Source organism: Apus apus, chromosome 19 (genome assembly GCF_020740795.1).
Source record: "Apus apus isolate bApuApu2 chromosome 19, bApuApu2.pri.cur, whole genome shotgun sequence".
In the NCBI taxonomy this organism is placed as follows: Eukaryota; Metazoa; Chordata; class Aves; order Apodiformes; family Apodidae; genus Apus; species Apus apus.
The window spans coordinates 11,440,692-11,464,789 of NC_067300.1; the positions used below are offsets into that span (position 1 = coordinate 11,440,692).

Genomic DNA, 24,098 nt, shown 5'->3' on the forward strand with positions numbered 1-24,098 from the left:
CTTTTGGGTGCAAGTCCCTGACTTCTGTGAATGCACACAGAGCCAACCTTGAACCGTTTCGCCCTACGGTTGCCTGTGCAATGGCACTTGTCGCAGCCACTGTACTTTGAGCTAATGTGGCTTATGTGGCTGGGGAGAATGTCTTGTGTCCCTCCTCAAGGTGCTGCAGGTTTCTCTACCACCATTGTTTCTAACAGTCCTCTCACGATTTGTCAGCTGCAAGCAAGATGTCAGTCAGTGCTGCTGAAGTGTTTTACAGTGACAGACATAATTGCACTTAACTTTTTGTGTGGATGTTATCAATCTGTGACAGATACTTTGGGAAATGGAGCACTCTGATTGCAGATGATGTGTCACAGGCGTTTAATCTTCCTCTCGGAGACACCAGGATTCAGTCACAACTTTTACTTGTTGATGTCAGGTTTTGAAAATGTAGATTCGTGCTGACCCTGGGAATTGTTCAGTCATTTAGTTTGCAGGGCTGTCATCTGAAAGGTTAATGGTTTGCCAGGGAGAAGTAAGATCTTGCTGCAGTCTGCTCGTATTCATACCATGTGTTAGTGTGGCTGGATGCTCAGCATCTCGGTTCAGAAGGGCAGAACTCCCCCAGCTGCCTTCCTGGGTGCCTGTGGCACATCTCCATACCTGCTCTAACTGAGAACCACAGAGGCAGGGCAGGGGAGAGGACTTGGGCTGCAGGGTAAGCCTGAGCAGCAGGTCTCAGTGAGGCTCATGGTGTGTGCCAACTGCTGCCCAGGGGCAGAGCTGTGAATCAGTCACTCGTGCCCTGGACTGACTAGAAAGGCACGTGGGTGAGCAAAACCATGTCGGCCCCAAGTACTGCACCTCCAGGTTGTCTGGTGACCAGAATGGTAGCAGAGCTGGTGGAACACCTGGCCAGGAGGTGCCAGGGGTGTGGGAGAGCCATGGCTCAGGAGATAGTTGCCATCCTGGTTGGGTGGCAGTGGGGAACACCAAGCAGCACAGTTGGGTTTCTGTCACGTGGGGCTTGTGGTACAGCCAGGCCATAGCCACGGTGGGGACTGGCAGAAGCAGGCACCAGTTAGCAGACACAAACGGAGAGGATCAGAAGAGGGGTGACTGCTCCCCAGGAGCAGCATGCTGCTGCTGAGGCAAAGCTGACTGCCCCACTGTGAAGCTGGCACAAGCCGGGCAGGTGGAAGGGGCACGGTTCTGCCCGGGTCAGTGGGTGAGGCAGCTGGGCTGGCCCAGGGGCAGCGAGTGTGGGCTGAGGCAGAGCCCGTGGGGGCTGGGGCTGCCAGGCAAAGGCCCCCGGCACAGCCGGGCAGTACGAAATGCTCACTGTGGGCAGGCAAGGGACCATGCTGCTGGTGCTGAAGGTGGGGCCCAGCTGCAAAGGCAGCCAGTACTTTGTGCCACTCTGGCTGGAGGGGACTCAAGTGCTGGCCCCTGCAGCAGTGTGGGTATGGCCATGGGCCCTGTGCTGGCTGTCCCAGGGGGTGGCAGTGGTCACTCTGGGCTCTGCCCCAGCCCAGGAGCTGTGTCCAGGGTCAGAGCAGCATCTGGCCTCTCCCTGCTGCCAGCCTCCTCCCAGGGATCCAGGCCTCTGCAGTGAGAGGGGCTCTGTGCTGTGCAGGCCCAGTGAACCTCTGCTGTGCCTGTGACTCCTGCCTGATCCAAATGGTTTAATAAGCCACAGAAATAGCTAATTTGTGCTGCAGCTCACAGCCCTCACAGCCATGGGTCCTCAGCCTGGCTGGCAGCCACCCCACCCTGTGTCCTTCCCCTGCTCTGAGCATAGTTGGTCTGTGCCAGCAAGTACCCAGGTCTTGCAATACTGATCTGGCAGGAGTATTGCAGCAGGGAAGTGCTGCTCTGGTTTTGACAAGATGATGGCAATTGCCCTACTTTTAAACCCATGAAATAAGAGCAGGAAGTGTAAATTTTCCTCCTGTGCTCCCAATTATCTTTTAAATAGTTCAGCCACCCCTCCTTAGAAAAGGGAAATAAATTATTTGCTCCTGTTCCTCTGCTCCCAGTGGAGTTTAATGTTAAGGAATGTAAGAATTTCCTTTCTAGGCATAGAAGTCTGATTTTTCAAATTGATTTATTAATGGTGTTTGAACTTTGTCGTGTAAGCTTGCAAAGTGATCAGTGTGTGGCTTTCTGCTGGAGGCTGATGATGTGCAATAGGTGGCTGGTAATAAAGCAGAACCAGCGAGTCTGCTTGGCGGGGACCTGGACTCAGCCTGATGATAAGCCAGTCTTACTCTGTGCAGTGGGTTAATTGAAGGGAAGTGGGAAGCCTTTTACCTTCCCTATTTTTTAAGTAGCAACAATATTATTTATAAATAACCAGCTTAATTTTTTCTTTAAGGCACTTAAAATAGGTTTTATGGAACGTCTGTAGAGGAAGGGGTTCCAGGGTTTCAATACTTGTCGGCTCTGTTGGGAAACAAAGCCCAGACTTTAGAAAGCTGCTGTGGACTAGAGGCAGACACCAGTGATAGCCTGATGGCCAGGGTGCTTTCACAGGGTGGTTGGTGGGGGTCTGCCTTAAAGTCCCTCATATGAATCAGATGTGACCAAATACGGAGTACTTTGGGATGGATGTTGCTGGTTTGACTGGAAACTGCTCTGAGAAATGTTGCCAGTGGGATCTCTGACAGTCTGATCCTTTCTACAAAATGCTTCCTTGGTGGAGTTGCATTTTCTAATCTGTTTCATCAAGAGCTCTAAAGTAAAACTGTGATTTACAACTAATAAAACATATGCTTTGGCTTGAATGCTCAAATTATTTGTATTGTGAAATACAACACAATATTCCTAGTTTTTAAATTAAGTAGCCTACGAGAGGCTAAGGATGGTACAAGGTCTGCATTCACATCACAGTGGCTTTGGATTAAAAACTTGGTGAGATTGAAACAATACGTTAAAGCCTGGAGGAAGTGTTTCCATAGGCCCATTCCAGTGGACATGGTACTAAGTAAAATGTAAGGATGAAATGTCCATGATGCCTGTACACTGTGCAAATCTGAACATGCTGGTTTGTTTGAGTGGGTACAGGGTGCTGGCATACATTTATCCAGAGCCTGTTTCCCATAAGGAATTTATGAAGCTGCACTGACCGTATGGCTTGTATCCAGCTCAGCTGGATGAAGACGTGCAAAAACTGGTCACAGTCCAGTATGTTTTAGTGGCAGAAAACGATGATTAGGAAAAAATGTTTAAACAGTATGAGTGGTTTCCAGGCACAAGAATCCCTTGCATCAGCTGAGAGAGAGTGAGACATTAACTGTAGTTAGAAGTTTGATGGATTTAGCTGATTTTGAGGATGCATTGAAAAATCTGGGGAGTGCTCTGAGCAAAGAGACTTCAGTATCCTTAGAGAATTTTTTTTTTTTTTTTGTAGAGCCCTGTTCCTGGTATAGCAGTATTCCAAGAGGCATGTTGTCTTTATGGTGTAGCGTAGGGTCAGTAAGTACAAACTGAAGGTATTCGTTCAAAGAAGCTCTGTACACTCACTTGTTAAATAAGCCCCATGGGGGAATTGAGCATTTTTTCCCTAAGACTTGTGTTGTCTGCTATTTAATATGATCTCTGCCACTGTTGATTTGTAATCTGTGCTTTTTCACCCTGAAGTGCATGTGATTGCGTTGAGATATTTCCTTCTTTAAATCAATCACTTTCACCGTTTTCCAAAACACTCTCGAGTTTATTGCTTTTAGTAAAGTGTTTGGACTGTCATTATTTATTACTGGCAAAGTGCTGACAATGTGCTCTTCCCAAATTAGTCTTTATGCGGCATATTTGTTTAGCAGGTTTTTCAGGGGAGGTGTCTCTGCTCCCTGGCTGGGCTCTGCCTGCAGCCCCCCGGTGCTGTGGGGTCTGGGGGGCAGCCCCCTGGTGTGCCTGGGCCTGGCGAGGGGCTCACCCTGGAGGTGTGCCTGTCCTCGGACCTGTGAGCCAGGCTTTGTTATGCCAATTAATTTGACAGAATTTAAAATCCTAACTGAGGAAGCTTACAACCGTGTGTAATTTATCTTTTTGGAGTATTTCTGCTGTTTGGCAATTTTTCCCTACTGCTTCATTATCTGAAAACTCCTGACTCCGGAGAGGAGCTGGTGAAGGATGTGGAAAGCCGGGCTCCTCCCGCTGCAGCCTCCCGAGACCCACGCTGCTCATCCCAGACAACCACTTCATAAGCACCTCGTGCTTACAGTATGAGCTCTTAGTTCTTTGATGCAGTCCTCTGCCTATAACAATTTAATGGGCTCAGCTCAGACTTCCAAGCAGTGTAAATTAAACTCGTTGGGTTTTTTCTATTGTTTGGCAGCTGTTCTATCCTGGTTACTTAAGTCCCTTGATCTAAATTAATCCCTGTATAGAGGAAGCTGCAAGAGCTTCGTTCTGCATTAAGTATTACATTTTGGGTTGCTGGTCTGCAGTAGATCATGCTCCCTTCTTGGTGTCCTCAGGGTTTGTTCTGTTCAGCTGGTGATTGCTTTGGTTTTGACAGAACAGCACAACATGGTTTTCCCCTGTTGTTGAGGCGTGGTTGTTCTGGGGCGGATATGCAGAGGCATGGAGTACGTGTGCTGCAGACTGGCCTTTTTCCCTTTCCCCAGCTGGGAAAACTGAACGGGGAAATCTAAAAGTAGAAAGAATCAGTCTCTTTTTTTGTTCTCTCATGCATTTGGGCTTTTATAAAATCTGAATCTGGCACCACCAGCTCTCATTGATTTTTGGGAAACAGGATATTTTAGTAGCTTGGAATGAGATGAAGTGCTCGCAAAGCCCATATGTTGCTTGTTTTAGGGAAAGGGTCAGAAAGGTTTTAGAAAGTATTTAAATATTTGGTTTACACAATTAGAATAGATTGTCTGGAGTGAAGTCCATTACCCGAGGTGATTCTTGCCTCAGTTTTGTTTTTCATTGCAGTTCTTTGGAGTATGAGGTAGGTGTTCTGGCATTGCAGTGCCTGAGCACAGTAAAAGTTAAGGACTGTGAATATATTCTGTAGATGGGATTCTGGACATTGCCAGAGCCATAGATATCTGCTGTGATGTTGTCTTTAAACTGCAGTTTGGAAAACACAATCTGGTGGAGTGAGCAGTTGCAGAGGTTCTCTGATGTCAGTGAAACTCTGACAGCTCATTTCTTAGAAGTGGGCTTTTTCCTCTCTTCATAGGCACAGCTTTCAAGTTGGATTGCATTTATTGAGAGCTACAGCCTGATATTAACTTATTGTGGATGTGTTTTCAGCTTTGTACAGCTTGGAATTTAATTGTCCTGTCCTCAGTTTTTCATTATGTGTGATCTTTGCATAATCCATTGATTACAGAAGATATGATTCTTTTTAAGATATTCCTCTGAGACTGCAGTTTTTGTGGCACTGTTCTTAAATTTGTCTAAAGTAAATTGCAGTTGTGACAGGGCACATCAAAGAGCAGGACCGTTCCAGTCTGCAGCATGCAGTATGGTTTCTAATGTATTTGGTTACATGGGGCAGCTCTTAAAAGTTTTGCCTGATTACCACACTTATCCAATCCAATTGAAAAGCAAAAAGTTACCATTGTTATTTTGGTGTGCATTGTTGATATTTTCTATATTAATTATGAAGCATCCTTTGATATCTGGCGTTTCCCCTTATAATCCTCTGTTATTCTTTATGAGTACTTGACCTCTAACTTCAAAAGCAGTTCATCACCTTCCTGCAGACAGTTATTAATAACTGATTTGGAACTGTTGGGCATTCCTGCGCCTGTTTTATGTGAATTTCTCTCCAAAACATTCAGAAAGTGGCCACAATGTGTGCAGACCTCAAACAGCCTCTGCTAGCACATGAAGGATCTCTATCACGTGCTGCTACTGTTGCTGTTGTGTGTAGACTTTTTTTGTAGAAAAACTGAAGAGAGTAATTAAATCTGCCCTGCCCTGAACTATGCTGTTGCAGTTGTTTCAGTCCAAATTGCCTGGAAATTATCATATGCCAGGAAAAGATATTTTTCATATTTAATCCTGTGCTGGAACAGTGTGGTTTTGACCTCAGCATTGGAGAGCACGGGCTGGAGCCTGGGCGTTTGTCTTTCTCTGCAGCACCAAATCCACCTCATTGCTTTCATTTGGCAGGGAGGAGGAAAGCTGCTTTTTGTGACAGTACCAAGGGAATATAATTGGCGTGGGGATAGTTACTGTGAGTTGCCATTCCTTAACAATAGAGATTCCACTAAAGTACTAATAATTACTGTTAATATCTTGTAGTGGAAACTTTCAGAGTGAACGAGCGCTGGTGGAGGCAGCGTTTAACAACGTCTGCTGCCATGATAAGAATGCAAATAAGCGTTATTAGCCTAATGATTTTGCTGTCGCCATGGCTGTGCTGCAGTAGTGTTGTGAATATGTCATGCGGTACCCATGAATTTGGAAAGTGTGTCAAAACACAACTTCAATTAGTTTGGTCTAATTATGGCTCTAGAGAGTTCATAACTATATCACTCCTCATTAAAAGAGATTTTCTTATATGGATTAATACAGCACATAAAGGGATGTTTGAGCCATCTGAGGCAGAGCTGTGTGGAGGGAGGATGCTTGCGGTGTGGTGGAAGGTGCTGTGGGTCTGGAGCAGCACCAGGCCCGACCGTGTGCTCCTTGTGCAGGGCAGGGGCTGGGGAGGCCCCCACGTGGGCAGGAGCAGGAGGGTCAGCCGGTGGGTGACCACCTCGGGATCCCTCAGCATATGAACCTGGCAGATGATTCTGGACAGGCTGTTCAGTTAAAAAAAAAAAAATCAAAACACAACAAAATAACCCCTGGAAAAGCCAAGCCAAAACACATAATCCCCAGTAGGAGCCATACTTGATGCTAAAATAAAGATGTGGCCTGAAAGCTTTGCTGTGATAAAGGTTGGGGAGCGTGGGTAGTCGGCAGCCTGTGCCAGTCTGGCATCTCCAAAGGAGCCCTGCAGGGTTCTGGGTGCTCATGTACCTTTCACAGGATATTTGTGGTGTCTTTTAAATACTGTCCTTTTGTATTGCCTGAGTGTGTTTCTGCTTTGCAGAACTAGAAAAAGGTTCCTGTGCTCACAGGTGAGCAGTTGGTGAAGGGTTAAAGTAGTAATTGTTTAAATCTTTTAGGCTTTCCTCCCAGTTCTGTGATAATTTGATGAAGAACTTCACCCTAATTAAATATTCAAATTAGGAATAAGTGTCAATATGGCTTCCCATTGCCTGGAATGATGATTAATTGTATTCAAAACTCTAGTGGCCGCTGTAATCTAAACCAAACCGTTGTTCTTGATTATTTCTGTAACACGTTCGCCATGTTTTTGTTTTAAAATTTAAACTAGTAATTGATTTGCCATATGCCGCAGAGCTGCACATACTTTCACGATATGTGTTTAGGAACTCGGGGACTTTGTAATTGGGATTTTCTTGCTTTTCAGTGGCAGCCTCTTTTTTTTTGTCTTCTGCAATGCAAAATGATTTGCCTTTCACAACACATAAGGAAAATGCATTATGCAGTAAACTTAGTAAGTATAAGTTATATTGATCCTGGCCAAAGTTTGCATTAATTTATAAAAAGTTAGACTTTGTTTCCCACTCTTCCTACAATGTCATGCTTTTGAAAAATGGAAGGGGAGAACTGATCATCTCCTGGCAGTTCCTGCCTTCTTTTTTGTGGTCTTGCAGCTAAGTGTTCTCCTTGGAGAGCCCTGGCTCGGGTTGGTGCAGCTTGGTGGGAGAGATGAAATGACCATTCCTCCTAGCTCAAGGGTGGAAAGTGGCCACGGAGGAGGGCTGCAGGCCATTGTTTTCAAATGTCCTCTAGCAGCCTGTGTCCCGTTCGTGGTGCTGGCAGGCTGGTGGTGGCTGAATGGACACTTTGGTCCTGAGAGCCCACGTGTGGGTGCAGGGACGCTGGTCCCAGGAGCAAGTCTCACTGTGCATCTCCCATAGGAAGCATTTGCCCCTGCTGCCAGGGAATACCTCGGTTAGTGTGTTTCAGTGTTGGCAAGTCTGAAATGGAGAGCAAATGGGAATCACTGTGGAGTTGGGCAGTGAGATTTGGAGATGTCGCTTGTATGTGTGTGGTCACAGCCCCCCAGGCGAAGAGCAATTCGTTTTAATTACACGCGTGGAACGTGCACACCCTTCGGCATATGGCGCACGCGAAGCCCGGTGCTGGCGCTTGCTGCCAGGCCTGCTTCTGGTGACTGGGGACTTGCTTCAGAAAGTCTTTTGCAAGCTAAGGACTGAGAGCTGTGCTGGAAGACTGCTGCATGACAGCTCCATCGTGGTGCTCACAAAGCGCCCACCTTGAGCCACCTGTCTGTCTCCTGGGCCCTCGGGCCAAGGGATGCTCATCACCTCTCTGGCAGCCGGCTGTGGTCTGGCTGGCTTGGTGGTGGGTTGTGGAGAAGGGCTTTCCAAGTGGAGGAGGGTCAGCCTCTCCTGCAGCAGAAGCTGATGGAAACTTTTTAAATACTCTACTCAGAAATGGTCTTTTAAAGCTCAGCTTTGTTTGCTTCCAAAACAATTCCTGTTCTGTTTGTGATGAAGAAAGCGATCCCCCGTACAATCAAGAAATTCAAAAGTCTTTGTTTGCTGTTTTGAAGCCTAGGAAAGTATTTTTGGATATTGCTATTAAGAAACAAATGAAACGTGTGTAATGCCTACAGGCAGCAGTCTTCTGTTGTAAAGTGTGTTCATGACAAACCTGCCTCTGCTCTCAGAGTCTCATATGGATTGTGTTTAAAACAGCAAACTGTTAGCAAAATTTGAAAATATTTTCACACCATCTTTTTCTGGTTAGAAATAGCTTTGGAAGGCACAAGAAAACTCAAACTGATATTTGCTTTTCCTTATTTTATCTGTGCTGTTCACCATCAGCTGCATCAAGGTCTAAAAATATATTGTTCTTCACAAAATGTGTCCTGTTTTCAAAGGCAGATAATTTCCAGATGATTTGCTTGATAGATAAAAACCTGCTAGCTAAGAATGTTGGTTTGACGCTCTGCTGAAGAATGCAGAGGGCTGTTTCTTGCAGATCAGGTGTTGGTGAGAGGACACAAAGGCCTCCAGTTGCCTCTGGCAGGAGGGCAATGCCAAGGGTCTTGCCATGTCCAACACTGTCCTGTCCCACGGTAGCTGCTGCCCCTGCTCTCATGTTGCACTAAGCCTCTCTGTGAAGAGGGAGCATCTTCATTACATATGGTAACAGGGTCTGGAAGATCAGTGAAAACATTTTATAAAAATTCACACGGTCCTGGGATCAGCATTAGAAAAATACAGGTTTGAATTAAAAGAGAAAAGCCCAACTCTCATCAAAGCGTAGAAGTCTGTGTGCTATCAATGATGTTTACTGGCAAAAAGCCTTTTCTCCTGGCAGGCTCCTGGGTGGAGCCCCATGGCAGCAGAGCCAGAGCCGTGTTGCTGCGGCAAGCAGCCTCCCTGGTGCTCCCCAGCCCCAGCACTCCTGTTCCCCAGCAGCTTTCCTGGGCTGTGTCCCACAGGGCAGGGAGAGCTGGCAGTGGCTCCGTGCCCTGTCCTGAGGGCTGTCGTGTCCATCCCAGTGCCAGAGGCTGGTACAGAGCAGCTCCAGGCTGCAGCAGCTCCATGTACAGCCCCAGGGGAGCAGGGCTGGCTGATGCATCCCACCCTCCTGCACTGCATGGTCCCAGGAATGTCACCTGCATCATCTTCAGCTTCTGTCCAGGCTTGCTGTGTGCTGGGTTTTCCTTTTAGTAAGCTCTGAGCCACTGAAAATAGTTTCAGCTTCACTTCCATGAGCTTTGTTTTTTCCTATTTATGGAAAAGTTTAATGGAAAATGTAAAAATATCTGTCTGCTGCAGGAATGGTGGGCAGAGCATTGTTGGGAGGGTGGGCAGAGCATTGTTGGGAGGGTGGGCATCATGCACTGCTGCAGCTAGAGAGGTGACGAGTGAAGTTTGGCTTCCCTTTCTTCTGGGGCTGCTGTGGGGGAAGCTCACTCCCAGCCTCAGGGAGCGTGGGAGGTGCAGCAGGCTCTGACTGGCTTTGGAGCAGGCCTCAGCCCTCAAGAGAGCTTCAAAGATCTTATTTATGAATGTACTCAGCCTTTTCTGGCATGGGTATATCCAAGGCACTTGCTGTTAGCACTTTCTGCCTAGAGGAGAAGGAGATGTAATTTTGTCCCAGAGGCTGTTTGAGCTGCCTCCTGAAGCCAAGTGTTGAGCCTTGTGTTTGCAGGAGAGGGATCGCCCTCACCAGCCACTGTGTGGGTGTGCCAGAGCTGCCATGTCCAGCTGGAGGGGGGGTGCCCACCCCTGTCCCTTTAGGGGGATGGTTATTGGCCGAGCCTGGGGTTTGGGTTTGGCGGGCGGAGGGGGCTTGTGCCAGGGTGTAGATGGTCTCGCTTACAGCTGGACTGAGGAGCAGGTCAAGCCACTGAACCACCCTTTGTAGTAATGGCTGAGCCACCACCTCAGTGGTCTTCTGCTGTTTGGGGCCTATTCCAGCTTTTACAAGCAACATTAAAATTGATGCTTGTTGTTTCACTTGACTGGAATTGCCAGGCAGGAGCGAGCTGGCCCAGCCCTGCTTTCCACTCTGTTGTAACCTCATCCTTTTTTCCCCTTCTCTCCTTTAGGCACATCTCACTGACGCTCCCTGCCAGCTTTCGAGGGAAAAGTCACAGCACTCGCCTGGACTTGGAGCACCAGCACTCAAATTTATATGCCATCTCAGGTACCTGTGAAACAAACATCCAGCTTTTCCTCAGTGCCACTAAGTTTTGAGAGCTGAAGAGGTGCAGAGACATGCTGGAAAATGCCCAGGCACACATGTTGCTGGCAGCAAAAGTTACTGATCATGGGGGATTTTGCAGCCCTTGGGGAGGGATGCTGCTGCCCACAGAGCTGCTAGATGAGAGCTGTGGTGGAAAGCAGCAGTGACACAAGCTTTTCTCCTCATCTCTTTCATGATCTTCACAGGTGAATCACAAGAGACATCTCTGCCCATTTCCCAGGAAGCTTTGTCCTGCCTAGCAAGGATAAGTTTCATACACACTGGTCTTTGATATGGTCAACATACATGTGAAAAACACTCGATCTTTACTATTTCCCATTTCCATATTCTGAATATTGGCATGGTATAGATTTGTTTCCTGAGTATAAGAGCAAATTTGAAATAAGATGCTAGGATCTGGCAGGTTCTGCTTTATTTTTAAGAAGTACGTGCTTGCACATACATGCTTGATCTCTCTAGCTGCAGCTTTCTCTCTGTTCACCATTCCAGGCTAGTATACAAGTGCTAGAGCTAGTGATAGTTTCCAGATGTCAATATGGAAAAAGCCTGCCAATTAATTTAGCTGGTTTTTATTTTTAACCAGTACTAGTCTGCAGGGAAAATGTGTATTTAAATAGAGTGGTGAGGATCAAGTCCATTCCTTCACCCGTGCAGGTATGGGTACTTGTTACTGTACTTCAGGACCACACAGTGAGTTTGGCTTGGAGCTGAGGTCCCTGCTCCTTTGGAGGAGGTCCTGCCTTTTTAAGTGCTTGCTTTCTTCAAGAAAGCAGTCAGCTAAAAAGGGATTTCGCCTGGTTCTGGAGGCCCAGGAAGAAATTTCTCTGGGAGAGAGAGGCAGGGATGCTTTACAGAGTTGTACCTTGTAGAGTGTCACTTCTGGATGTGCTGAGAGCTGTGTGGTCTGGAAGCTATTCGCAAATCACAGCAACAGGACTTTTGAGTCTGCAAACTAAAGAAAAATGTTAGGCCCAGCTGTGGCACAACAGTGTGTTTCACCTGATGTTTCTCTTACGCGCCCGGCTCATGTGCTCTGCTTCAGCTGAGTTGTGCTGGGGTGCAAGAGAATTTTTCTTAAAGTTTTGGGGGTTTTTTTGAGTAATATTACACCTGAACAAATACTGTGATAGGCACAGTAGGATCACACTTAGTCACAGTTTTCTTTGTTATGTCATTTTTGCAAGAGGAGAAGAATACTGACTTTAAACCTGACTGTCAAAACCTAATGAAAGTACAGTCCCTTCATCTGGCTGAAGGAGATTTTCAGGACAGTTTGGAAAGCCAGACGAAGCAGCAGTGGATTCAGTGGGCTGTACAATAGGGAGTGCTTGTGCATAATCAAGGAAGAGAAGATGGCAAAAATGTGCCATTCACAGATTCTTGCTGTTAATAGTGAGTGACACTTCTAACATGGGAACATGGCATTAATTCATGTACCATAATCAAAGGGTTGTTTAAAAGGTAATCTCTGACTGAAGCTGCAGCTTCGGGTTCCTAAATAGATGGAATATAACAATGGCATAATTCTTGTCAGTACTCGTTTTTCTTGTTACTCTCCCTCTCTAATAGATTTAGAAATGTAAGGGAAGGAGTGTTCTTGTGTCCACATGAGACAGGCCTGCATGGAGGACAGGAAGCTGCTGTTCTCCTGAGAAAACATCAAATGTGCAAGCAGCAAGGGAGCAGCTCTTTGTGGATGTCACCAAGGGTGACGCTGCTCTGGGACTTTCCTGAAAGGCCTCTGCCTGCAGTGCAGCCTGGGAAGGTGAACTGTTTTACAAAGAACCTGAATACTTTACCAGATGATTATAGGCAAAGCACAAAACAGGCCTGCAATACTGGGCATGGCATTAATCCTCCACGTCTGCATGAGCACAATTCAGTCAAACTATATAGTGTTTTTTCCCCCCAACTGCACATTCTCCTCCAGACACGTTGTTATACAAGTTGTTGTGCATAGATGTGCTGTAATGGCTATTGCAGCTGTGAATCATTTCTGAATAAAGGGTCTTGTCATATGAAACATCCTGTGCATTGGCAGGGATCTTCATGCATAAGTCCTGACCGCGGCTGCCTTTCCAGCAGCTGTGATGAGGTGCTGTGACAATTCCCTTTCTGTGCTTAAACCTTGCCAAGGTAGATTAGCCCCCAGACGCACTGTGGAAACCGTTCCAAAGTTTCCTGTTACGTCAGTGTAGTTTGCAGCCACTCTGTTGTGTCTGTGCTGCACGGCAGTGCCCGGCAGCAGCGCCATGGCAACGGGAAAGGGATGCTCGCGCCTCCGGTGCTGGGACGCCGAGTGCTGCGGGGGGTCCTGGCTGCGGCCGGGGAGACGTGGTGCGGGGAAGATGTGTGGGCTGTGACAGCAGCGGTGTGGTGTCACGGTTACCAGGGCTGTCATGTCAGGTGGGGGCAGGAGTCCTTTCCAATCCTGCTGTGTGTGTGGACAAGCCTAAGGGCTCCCTCTCTTGGCTCTCGGCAAAATGGAAGGTTTCCTGGTGCCAGCACAGGGAAACAAAAGCTGTTAGGAACAGTCTCTTATCTTCCGATTTTGGTATTGCCTCAGTCTGATTTCTTCTGGTGGGGACAGGGTGGGCTGTTCAGGAAGGGAGAGTTGTGAAGGAGAGAGAAATGAGGAGTTGCAGCATGCTTTCAGTTCTCTGTAGACACCCAAGATTTTCCCAGTAGCCAATGAAAAACGACACTTCCATCAGGGATTCAGTCTATTTATGGAAGGTGAAATGATTTTTGGCTGTTGAGCCTGCTCTGTATCTCAAAATACATTTTGGCAGGAATTGCCAGATCCCCACTGGAACTGTCCTGTTGCTCCTTGGAGTATGTAATGTAATTATTATTGCAAAGCTGGAGCTGAGGAAGAAATGGTCCTGAAAGTAGTAATTACAGTTTTTAACTGGCCTTTTGTCATTTCCAGTCTTGGCAATGAAACATTGGGTGACCAGAAACTTAGGGAGACTCCTCTTTGCACAGGAAACTAATGAATCAGTCTAGGACAGGGCGCACGCAGGAAGCGATTGCCTGGACCTCGCGACCCCACGCAGGGAGCCCAGCACGTGCCCTGTGGCACTGGTGCTGCTGGCACCCCCTCCTGCGCCCACCCTGCACCGTGTGCCCGAGACCAAAAGGCAGAATTACTTCTAAGTTGATCTGCAAAAGGTCCGTGGGTGCTGCTGGAAGCATGGTGCTGAGGAACTGACAGGTTTAATGTGCATGTTCAAACGGGCAGCTGCTAGAAGAAGAATGCCTTGCTCCAGACAGACCTGTCGACAGACACTGCTCAGTATTTCACAGCACAGTCTTTCTTCATGGCCTTCAGCTTAATTAAGATGTTGTTGTGACTGCATATTGCCTTCATTTCAGACTTCACCATCTTCTGGCTGCATATTGCTTTGGCTTATCAGAGCCACAAGGACAGTGAGGGAGAGAGGGAGCCCTCTCAGGCAGCCACAGATAATAACGTATAGGGAAAATTCCTGAATGAAGTGAAAAATTATTTATAATAATGTTACTCAAATAGAAGGGAAATAAGTCACTCTAAGGGTATATAAATTTTTATGATAGTGTATAAACAGCCATAGCTTGCCTTGTCTCCCATCTATCCCTGCAGAGAATGAGGGCAACATCTAGCATAAAGAAAAATATAATAAGAAAACAAAGAAATGAATGGGAAGAGCTGGAGGATTGATCACTCAGTGTATTTGTATATCCTGATGTAAAAGGTGCTGCTGACAGGTGGCCAGGTTTCTTCTGTATAAAACCATGTGTGTGCTGTCAGGGTGGTGTGAGCAGCCTTGTTTCGATTGATGAATTGCCTGCTTTCTTGATTAAACCTTCCGTCACTTAAGAAACAAAAAGCCTGTGTTTGGATGGCAGAGTGGGACATGTCAAAAAAATCTGTCTGCTTTACCTTTGTGCAGATGTTGGGCACAGACTGTAACATGTATTATTAAAATGAATGTGGCATTTACTGTGCATTATTTCTTTCCTGGGAGAAAGGACCTGTAAATTATATGCTAATAATAAGCTTTAACCCTTTCAGAAACCAAGAGATTTAGGACTGCAAATATTCCTGCAGGCCTTGCTAATTGGATGGGCTCTAATACCGTGGTGGCTCTGAAGTTAATCAACAGTGTGTTTCAGACCTGTGTGCTGGTGCCTGTTGGGGATCCAGTAAGTTTTTCTGTTGTGTAAGTGCCACTAAAACATAAACCTTTTGAATTGCAAAATCTTCAGTTGGAAGCCCCCTTCAGATTCTGGTTCCAGGCCAGAGCTGTCTCTGCACTGCTGGCCATGCTCGGCCCCCTCCTCCGCGGGGGGACGACGCTGCCTGCCCGGCCCTGATCTGAGGTTTCACTGGCAGAACTGCTCCAGCCTGCCCGTTGGAGATGTACTCAACCGACTCATACCAGGAAAAGGATTAGGGATGGAAAAAGTCGTAACACACCTTGCAGAGCACGTGTCAGGATGTTGCATTGGAAACTAGTGACTGAATTTGCAAAATGAGATTTTTACAGTCTCAGCAGTGGTTCCTGGGAAATGATGAGCTGGTGCAAGCTGTGAGCTTCCCCATAGAGAGGGTCAGGTGGGCAAAGCCATTGCTGCCTTTGGTGTGTGATCCTGTGCACTACTGGGTCGGGTTGTCTTTTATTGCCCTGTAGTTTTACTGTAGCCATCTTCTGAGTCGTGTTGCAGACAGACATGTTTGTTGGTTGTAGCATGCAGACTTGGGTAACTTGGGTATAGGACGGTCAATACTTGTACCTTCTCTTGACCTACCCTCAAACTGTCAAAACAGAAATTGCATTGCATGGGGAGTGTCAGATGCTCCTGCACAGCCCTGTCAGAATGTGTGCAAAAAGTAATTAGTCTGTATGAAATTTTGTGTATGAAACAAGTGTGTGAACTTACAGATACTGCTGTAGCTGTCATCTCATAGCCAGAAACATAACTTAAGTCATATAACCCTATCTTCAAGGTTTTTTGTTCTAGCAGGAACCTGGTGATAACAGGATGATCAGAGTCACTCTTGGATAGGACCAAGCTTAATTTTTTGAACACTTAAATATGAAAACTGTGCTGAAAAAGCAGCAGAACAAAACCAGAACAGCAGGGACAGCAGAGCTCAGAGCCCCACGGCTGGAGCCTTTGTGCCATCTGTCCACAGCCTTGGGCAGCTCCATCGTGGAGCTGAGCACTGTCCAACCACCCCTCCCTGATTTCCTTGCATCCTTTCTTTGCATTTGGAATATCCATTATTTCAGTTGCTCTTGGCTGAAAACACCAGTGTTATTCAGTTCTGCTGATACTGAGCTGAATGTGAAGTTTTTCATTCTCTTTCAGAGGAAAAATGCCATGTCCTCTGGGTTGGAGCTTAGATGTCACCTCCCAAAACATGTCACATGCTTTATCTACTGATAAAGCAACATTGGTGACGGTGAACAAGGCTGCAGTGTTTGCCATGTGTTTGCTAAGAGTGATGGGATTTCAAAGCAGTTATTTGATGCAGCAATGCCTTTGTGTATGTTTCTTATCTTAAAAGTACTATTTGTGATTGTCTTTTGCTACATTATCAACAGTTATTTCTGTGAACTAGTTCTGATACTGCAGCAGGGTCTCCCCCCTGGGCAGGCAGAGAGCCCCAGGCCTGCAGAACTTGCCCTCTTTTATAGATCAGAAATAACTGTTTGAGTAAAGTACCACTGTTCAAATTAACCAATTAGCATTGGCCAGGTGTGTACTTGGTCAGAGGCATCTTTAACCTATTGTCCATTTTTCTCCCAGCTATGATAACCCTTGTTGTGGACTTATTTGGTGGAGCCAGGGGTCTGTTCCAGTCTGTCCTTGGCTGAATCAGCAAAAAGGCACTGCTCTTGTTTTGCTGGCTTGAAAGGCATTTTGTTTAGTCTTATGTGGGGGGAGAGAAGGTGGACTGTTCCCCACAACTATTTTTCTTGGAGAAACTGGACTGAGCATCAAGGAAGTGAAACACAGCCAATTGCTAGCGTGGTGTTGGCTGGTGTGTGTTTGCCAGCTCGCTGTGAGTGAGGATATTTTTGTGGGCAGATCTCACAGGTAGCACTGTCTTCACGTCTCCAATTTATTTATTTTTGATTTGTGCACCAATTTTTATTACCTTAATATTTACCTTAGAGGTAAATACTTAAATGTTTTATTATATTTTATATATAAATTTTTTTTATGATAGTCAAATATTTATTTTTCTCTTTAAGATGCTATAGAAAGGTCACAGCAAGCATTGTGATCTGATCAGGCAGCAGGATAGGTTTGAGCAGTGTCTGGAGGGGCTGTAGGTGGGGACTCGGGGCAGGCAAGTGCTGGAAGCATTTGGTGTTGTGAAGTGGGATGGTTGGGCTGCACTGGGAGAGGGAAACATTTGCAAAGGTAAATTCCAGCAGAGTTTGATCTGCTGGTCACCCAGGCAAGGCTCCCTGGCACGAGGGCATTTTGTAGGAAATGAAGATTTCGTATTCGTTCCAGGCTGGTTTATGATCCAAATCTCTGGAGGCAGCAGAGAGAGTGGAAACTGATGTTAATGATCTAGAAAAACATCAAAGGGAGTGGAGTCCTGAAAAGGCAACAGAGTTGCTTTTCTGTATTGGATAATGCACGTCTTGGCAGGGGGGAGATGTAATTTGTCAGGGTAGCTTTGTTGGAACCATTCATTTCACAGGCTGCTCCTCTGGCAGCAGTTTACTTCCAGATTCCTCCTTCCTTTCTGGAGCTCAGTCGATTTATTTCACGTGTCTGTGAGTTCTGCTCCCAGACACCGTGGAGAGCGGCAGGAGCCAGGGGAGGCTGGACTGGGAGCTCTGCTCCCCACAGCTCAGCCGTGGACTCAGGAACACCTTATTGCATGTGCCCCTTTTTTCCTGGTGTTTCCTTTTTTATTTTTAATTACAAAAGAAATCTCTTTCAGAGATCTTTCTAGATTAAGAAATGGAAGATTTTGTTATGTTTCAGTGCCCATATGTTAACTTGTCTTGTTGCAAAATGTCAGGTTATCTCTGCCACAACTGCCACTTCTCTTCGATGTACATTTTCTTTTAAAACATACAGTATCTTTTATCTGTATGTAAAGAGGACAGACGTTTTAATCAGAGGTTAGTAATTTATTTTTGCAAACTATTGTTTTGATTCATCATTTTTGCAGATAATTAAATGGTTCACTTGGCACAGTGTGTCTGCTTTATTAAAACAGGTAATTTTGAAAAAAAAGGAAGATGCTATTTTTTGGATCACTGCACAAGAATTGCTTTTATCTTCATCTTCCAGCCTGTTTCTGGTGGTTTTGCAATACCCTCCAATGTTCAAGTGTTCTAGTTCACCCTGCTCTCTAAAGGGGGAGGCCCTGTGCTACATTTTACTGTTGATCCCAGTTCCCACGTGTATGTTCTTCATGCTGCTTAAGAATAGAAGTGGAACTAAATTTATTTTTTTGTGGCACTGAATTTTAATCAGGTTCATCCAAAAAAAACAGGCAAGTTGTGACACAAGCTTTATTCTGCATTGAAACCCCTTTACTGAGGCTGAGATTAAAGTCTGCCTGTTCTTTGCCCTGTTGCAATTTCCAATCTTTGGACTAAGAGACCTGGATAATCTTCAAAATATAAAAGGCTCTATTAATATCCAGCAGTTCAGGGAGACTGAAGTCTTGTATAAAATGCTGCAGCTGCATATTTCAGAGAAGCAAATGTGTTACTTAATACTGTATTTAATGAGATTCAAAAAGGTATATTTCTTATTAAATTAGCTCAGTGGTGGTGCACAGATTCTTTCTGTGCCTGCTGCTGCAGCCTACACCCCATGTTACCAGTGCTGTGCTCAGGCAGGCTGGGCCCAAACGGTGAAAGATGAAGCCACGAGTTCTCCCGCCTGTATAATTTTTCAGATGTGTGATTTACTGATTAACCTGCTGTCATCCGAAGCAGCATTCCTTGTCTTCATCAGCTCACTTTTGCGTACCAGCAGAGGAGCGTGGCAGCTCTGGCTGTGGTGCTGCTCTTTCTCCTGTGCTCTCCTGGCGGCTCCACCAAACTGGGGGCTGGCAGGGGAGGCCTGGCCCGCTCCTGCTGTGCCTTTCAGACTTGCCCGTCCCTTGGATCATGCCTCACCTCCCGAGGAAGCTGCTTGATGATCTCTGCTGAGAGGATTGTCCGGCTGCTGCCCCAGAAGCTTGAATGGTGTGTGAGCAGGTGTAGGGCAGGGGCGTTCCGGGGTGGTGGCGTCAGGCGCTGCGGGAGCAGGAGTGGGGCTGTGTCTGGAGGGTGCGGGGGGTCCCGGCTGCCAGGCTGCAGGTCCCAGCCCTGGCTCCGAGCGTGGCCACTGCTGGGACCACTGGTGGAGCACAACCTTTGGGTGGGCTGCACTGTATTTGTTGTGCTTTTCTGAGTGCCATAGTTTAATTTATTATTTTTTTTTTAAATGGGAAGCCACTCTGTGGTTTGGATATTTAAACAGTTATTAACCGAATGACAATTAACAGATTGCAGAGACAGATTTTCTTTTCAAAACCTCTGAAATTGAGTACAGTTTGCAAAACTATCACGGCATAGTAATGACAATGAATTTTGATTTCCCGGAACTGATATTAGACTCCTTATTAAACTATGTGCATCTGCTTTTAATTTACTCCAAATAATTGGAAAATGCAATGAAGCTTTCCAATTAAAGCACGGCTTTATGCTGTTTAATAATACCCCCATAATATTACAGCTTATGAAGTGACAGGTGAGTTGGTGTATGAATAAAACATAAAGGCAGCAATAAGGGACAGAAAACCGGAGACAGTTGTTGGGGATTTTAAATGCTGGATGTAATTTGCATATATTAATCTCGTCTTTTCAGCCTTATCAGGCGTTCTTCAGTATTTGAAGTTAAAATAGCGTTGACAGGCGGGAGTACGCTTAGTTTTTTCAAGGATTTATTACTTGTATAATTTCTGATCTTTAATAAGCAGATATGACTGATCCTCATAGTTCTATAGAAATCGGTTAATTGTTCCAGATGGCGTGTACTGATTATGCAAAATTACTTTTCACACAATTTTTTTTTTCTGATGGAGTTTGGAGTAAAATTAAATTTTTTATAGCCTTCTTATCATGCTGTTTTACAGTGGTTTTTGCACAGAAGTTGAATTTAATCTGCTATATTACATTGACCAGCAGAGTTATTCTAATGTAGCGTTCTGTGATTTGACAAAGAATAATAGAACACATTGCTCATTGTTCGTTACTGTGCTGCTAATAAAAAGGAGTTCTAGTGCAGAAAACCAGGCTGTTATTTATGAAGAATGCTTAATTTGCACAGTTAAAAATGCAAAATTGTTATAATGAGATGTTCTCTCTTTTGGTTAGAAGACTTGGGCAGAACAAATGAAAATAGTCTTGTTGCTACAGATTTCATCTAATAAAGAAGGATTTTTTTTAAATGCCTGGTGTGGCCAGACGGGATGTTATGGGGAGGAGCAGTCATCCAGGCATCAGGCTCTGACTCCTGTCAAGAGGTGTCACTGGTGTTTTCCCTGATGATCGTCATCCAGATATCTCAATGGCATAATTTCATAATTGAAAACATTTATAAAGGTTGTTTGGCTTCATTTATCTAATGAAAAGCTGTTTATACAAAATAAACCACACATAAAGCCCTCTTGCTAGTAAGGTTATTGTCATTCGTTGTGGCAGGGCCTCGGTTGTTGGCAGAGGCGTCCCGCTGCCCGGCTGTGCTGGTCCCACCCGCAGGAATACCGTGGGGGTCTTGCAGCTGCCCTCAGCCCTGCCGGAACAGGCGGGTTTGCACAGGTTTGTCCGTGAGGGGTATTGGGCTCTGGTTGATGTTGGCGTCGTGTCCCGTCCCCTGCTGTGCCGTGCTGGGGGCAGGCGTGGGGCGCTCCGCTTGGCAGCACTGCCGCCTGCTACCGAGGGAGCTGTGCCGAGTTTCCTCAGGCCAGGCCCCATCCTGGGGTCTCTGCCCCTTAGATCTCTGTGGAGAGCCTGAAGGGACAGTCAGGGGCCGAGTCCAAGACATCTTACTGATCTTTGCAAAGCAAAACTGCAAACATTTCTAAAATGATCTTGTGGTTAATGGAATTGAAATCACCAATTAAATTAGAAAAGTGGGGATACAGTAAATGGACTTTTATAAAGAGTGCTTATTTTTAACTCAATAGAAAAAAGACAAGTAATTAACTCAGCCATTGGAAAGCTCAAAATTTCTTCCATCTCCCATGGAACTAGAAAATTGTTTTGTGTATACTCTCATGTATATACAAGTAATCTATATGGAGACAACTAATGGCATAAATCAGAAATGATTAGAAAATATTTGTTCTAATGAAGTAATAATTTGGTAGTAATGCTTTTCATCAGTGTAGCTTAAGGCTACATTAAGTGGACAGACTTTATATGGATTCTCTAATTTTAATCTTCAAAATGCTATCTAATGTCTCATTAAGACTTGCATATAATGTATCTTAAGTACAGTCATTAAATATAGTTTAGGGAGATTTATGTTCAGATATTGCTTAAAGATGTTTTAATAGGCCCATTTACTCTGATGATATTAATGAGCTTTTAACACATATTAAGCTTCTAAAACTAGTGGTATTCCTCTCACAGTGAGCAAAACAACTTAGGAACTGTAAATTAATTGGGTGCTCCAACAAGACTGTTTTTCAACTGAATCTTTAGCCTCCCTCTCTAATCTGTTTGGCTGTGTGAGCCCTGGGCTGTGTCCTGCTCCGCTGCTCCACAGTCCTGGTGTGTTCCTCCAATCCTGTGTCCTGACAGGGTCCTCCAGCCTTGCTTGTCGTACTCGTGTCTCCTGGGTGTGCAGGGGCTTGGCGGGTGTTGCTGTTGCTCAGCTAACCACGTGTGGTAAAAACTGCAGGTTGAAAATGGGCTAGACCTGTGTAAATATCGGTAACAGGTCAGGAAAATTTGGTTGTGTAAAAATAAATGAGATCATTTAAGGAAAGAGCCAAATGCAGTTGTGCTTTTAGATAAATTCTGTGTTTTGGTCATCTAAAGTTAAGATGCAAGAATTGTAATTATGGTAATAAAAACTGTTCATTCCTCTATTGTTGCTTTAGTTCCAACTCAGAAAGTTATTGGAAACAAAATTCTCTGGTTTCATCACTCAGCTCTTCTTAAAAAATCCTTCTGAGTTCAGAGACTTTTATAATTGCTAAATTGGTTTGTTAGAAGGAGATAATAGCAAATTTCTTCTTTTCATAATTGGACATTTCTTCCCTGTAGGCTAATGTATGCGCAGCACTTGCATACACAATAAGCTGTGCTTTTGAAAAGCCATAACTAGCTAATAAGTGCTGTGGTGTCATCAGAGAGTAATGGTTTGCTGATTAGCATAATTAATGACAAATGGTGGTGCGGAGCGGGTGGATTGGTTTAGCAGATGATGAATGCGCTGCAGCCAAGGCTGTGTCCTGCCAAGGCGGCCGGGCTGGCTGTCAGCGCTGCTCTGCCGCAGGTAGGCCTCGTTAGTCACCGCCGGCCTCGTTAGTCACCACCCTCGTGCTGCCACCGCTCCCTGGCGGCCCCGCGGAAGGTGCCACGTGCTGTGGTGGCTCCGCATGCGGCTCTTGGGGCGGGAGCTGTGGCAACTGGCCTTCCCGCCGGCACCGGTGGTCCTGGTCCTCCTGGGGCAGGGGGGAGCTCCAGGCTGTGTGAGGAGATGGCTGCACTTTTCTATGACTTGGTTAAACAGCAATACTTTGCTGATAAAAATTGAGTTACCTTTTCACCTCTAAGGGGGAGGAGGGATTATTTCTAGGTTGTGTCTTTTTAAAGTGGTAAGCAGCTCTTTTAGCAATAAGGATGAAAATACTTAATTTGCATTAGCAAAAGAAGCTAATTATTATATAGTTGATTAGCATCTGGAAATAAGGATTATCTTAATTACAAAGCACAATTTCCTTAATAGCTACAAAACTGTGAGTTTGATCTTTGTGGAGATTGGTGACTATTATTATGTAATTAGTGATCATATTAATGGTGTAGTGTCTTTAGATATAATTTGCATATGCAAATTAAATTTACCTGATAGAAATATGTGGTTCCACTAATGACTCTGAGCACTTAAAAATTAAGTTAGGAGATCTGGATCCAATAGTTGTTGTGCAGGGGCATGGTGGATCTCCTCCTTCAGAAGAGCCTTTGGCTCCATGGGGCCTTGGCTCCATGCTCTGGCTGTCGGGAAGAGGAGGAAATGTCCCCCCGTCCTTCTGGCTCCCCAGACCTGGGTGTTGGGCGCAGCCCCTGGCAGCCGGGCGGCCATCGCCTTGCCCCGCTGACATCCTGTGCTGCAGGCCCCAGCTTTGGGTCCTTGTCAGGGCTCTTCTGGCTGGTTAAGTGTTGCTTAGTGATGATGGCAGCACATGTGCTGTGCCTCAGTGAGCTCCAGGGCAGGAGGTGGGAGTCTTGTGTCCTTTGTGGCTATGCTTGTGATATGGTTCTGCTTTCCATTCATGTTTAGGGGTGCCTGTGGTATGGAGAGTGTGTTGCTTTTAGAACAGCTGATCCCTCATCTTTTCCTTGCTTTTATTGGAAGCAAAACACTGCCTGTGTATTTAAAAAAACTGAAGTCCTTTAAAACAAAACCATGTTAAGAAAGGGTTTTATGAATCCTGGTCTCCCCAGGGAGCCCTGTGGGGCAGATGTTGGTGGCTCAGTGCACAGCTGGAAGCTGTGCTGGTGCTGGGCAGGATCCCAGCTGTCATTGCAAGCAGGAGCATCTCTTGCTGGCCTGTGACCTGGGCCCTGTCTGGGGAGGGTTTTGTGTTAGGGAGCCCAGTGCCCTCACAGGGACAGCCTTGCTGCCCCTGCTGTACAAAATCACACCTCCCTAGGTGTCTCAGCAAAGGAAAATCTAGATACTGTGACAAAACACAGTGTGTTTCTTTACTATACCCTGCTGCTGACCTGTAGTACTGAAATGACTGAAGTGCAAAAAATACCAGTGCTGGAAGGAAGCAGCCGTTATCCAACAGGATGTTTCTCTCATCAAGAGAGGGATAAATTTACAGCCGCCGGCCAGGGAACACTGCAGCTATTGTGGGCGCTTCCCAAGATGTGTTTTGCAACTGCTTGCTCCAGCCCAAGTACTGCCCGCACCTCCCTGCCTCTCTGCCGCAGACAGACATTACATGTTTAATGAGTTCCAAGGAGTCTGTCTGTCATTACAGCGAGAGCTGCAAGTAATTGAAAAGCGCCTGTGTTCCTCTGGCGTTGGGGGAGCGCCTCTGCTTCCCTCCATCCTTCGGCCAGGCCTGCCCG

At 45.9% G+C, this 24,098-nt stretch overlaps 1 protein-coding gene across 5 annotated transcripts in view; it reads left to right on the top strand.

Moving 5' to 3' along the window:
* MVB12B (multivesicular body subunit 12B) overlaps positions 1 to 24,098 on the top strand; it is a 62,146-nt gene that overhangs the window by 21,419 nt on the left and 16,629 nt on the right. For all 5 annotated transcript variants that reach the window (XM_051636582.1, XM_051636581.1, XM_051636579.1 and 2 more), the window contains one exon: positions 10,613 to 10,710. In XM_051636582.1, the coding sequence (XP_051492542.1) occupies positions 10,613 to 10,710 (98 nt within the window). The remainder of the gene's footprint in view (positions 1 to 10,612; positions 10,711 to 24,098) is intronic.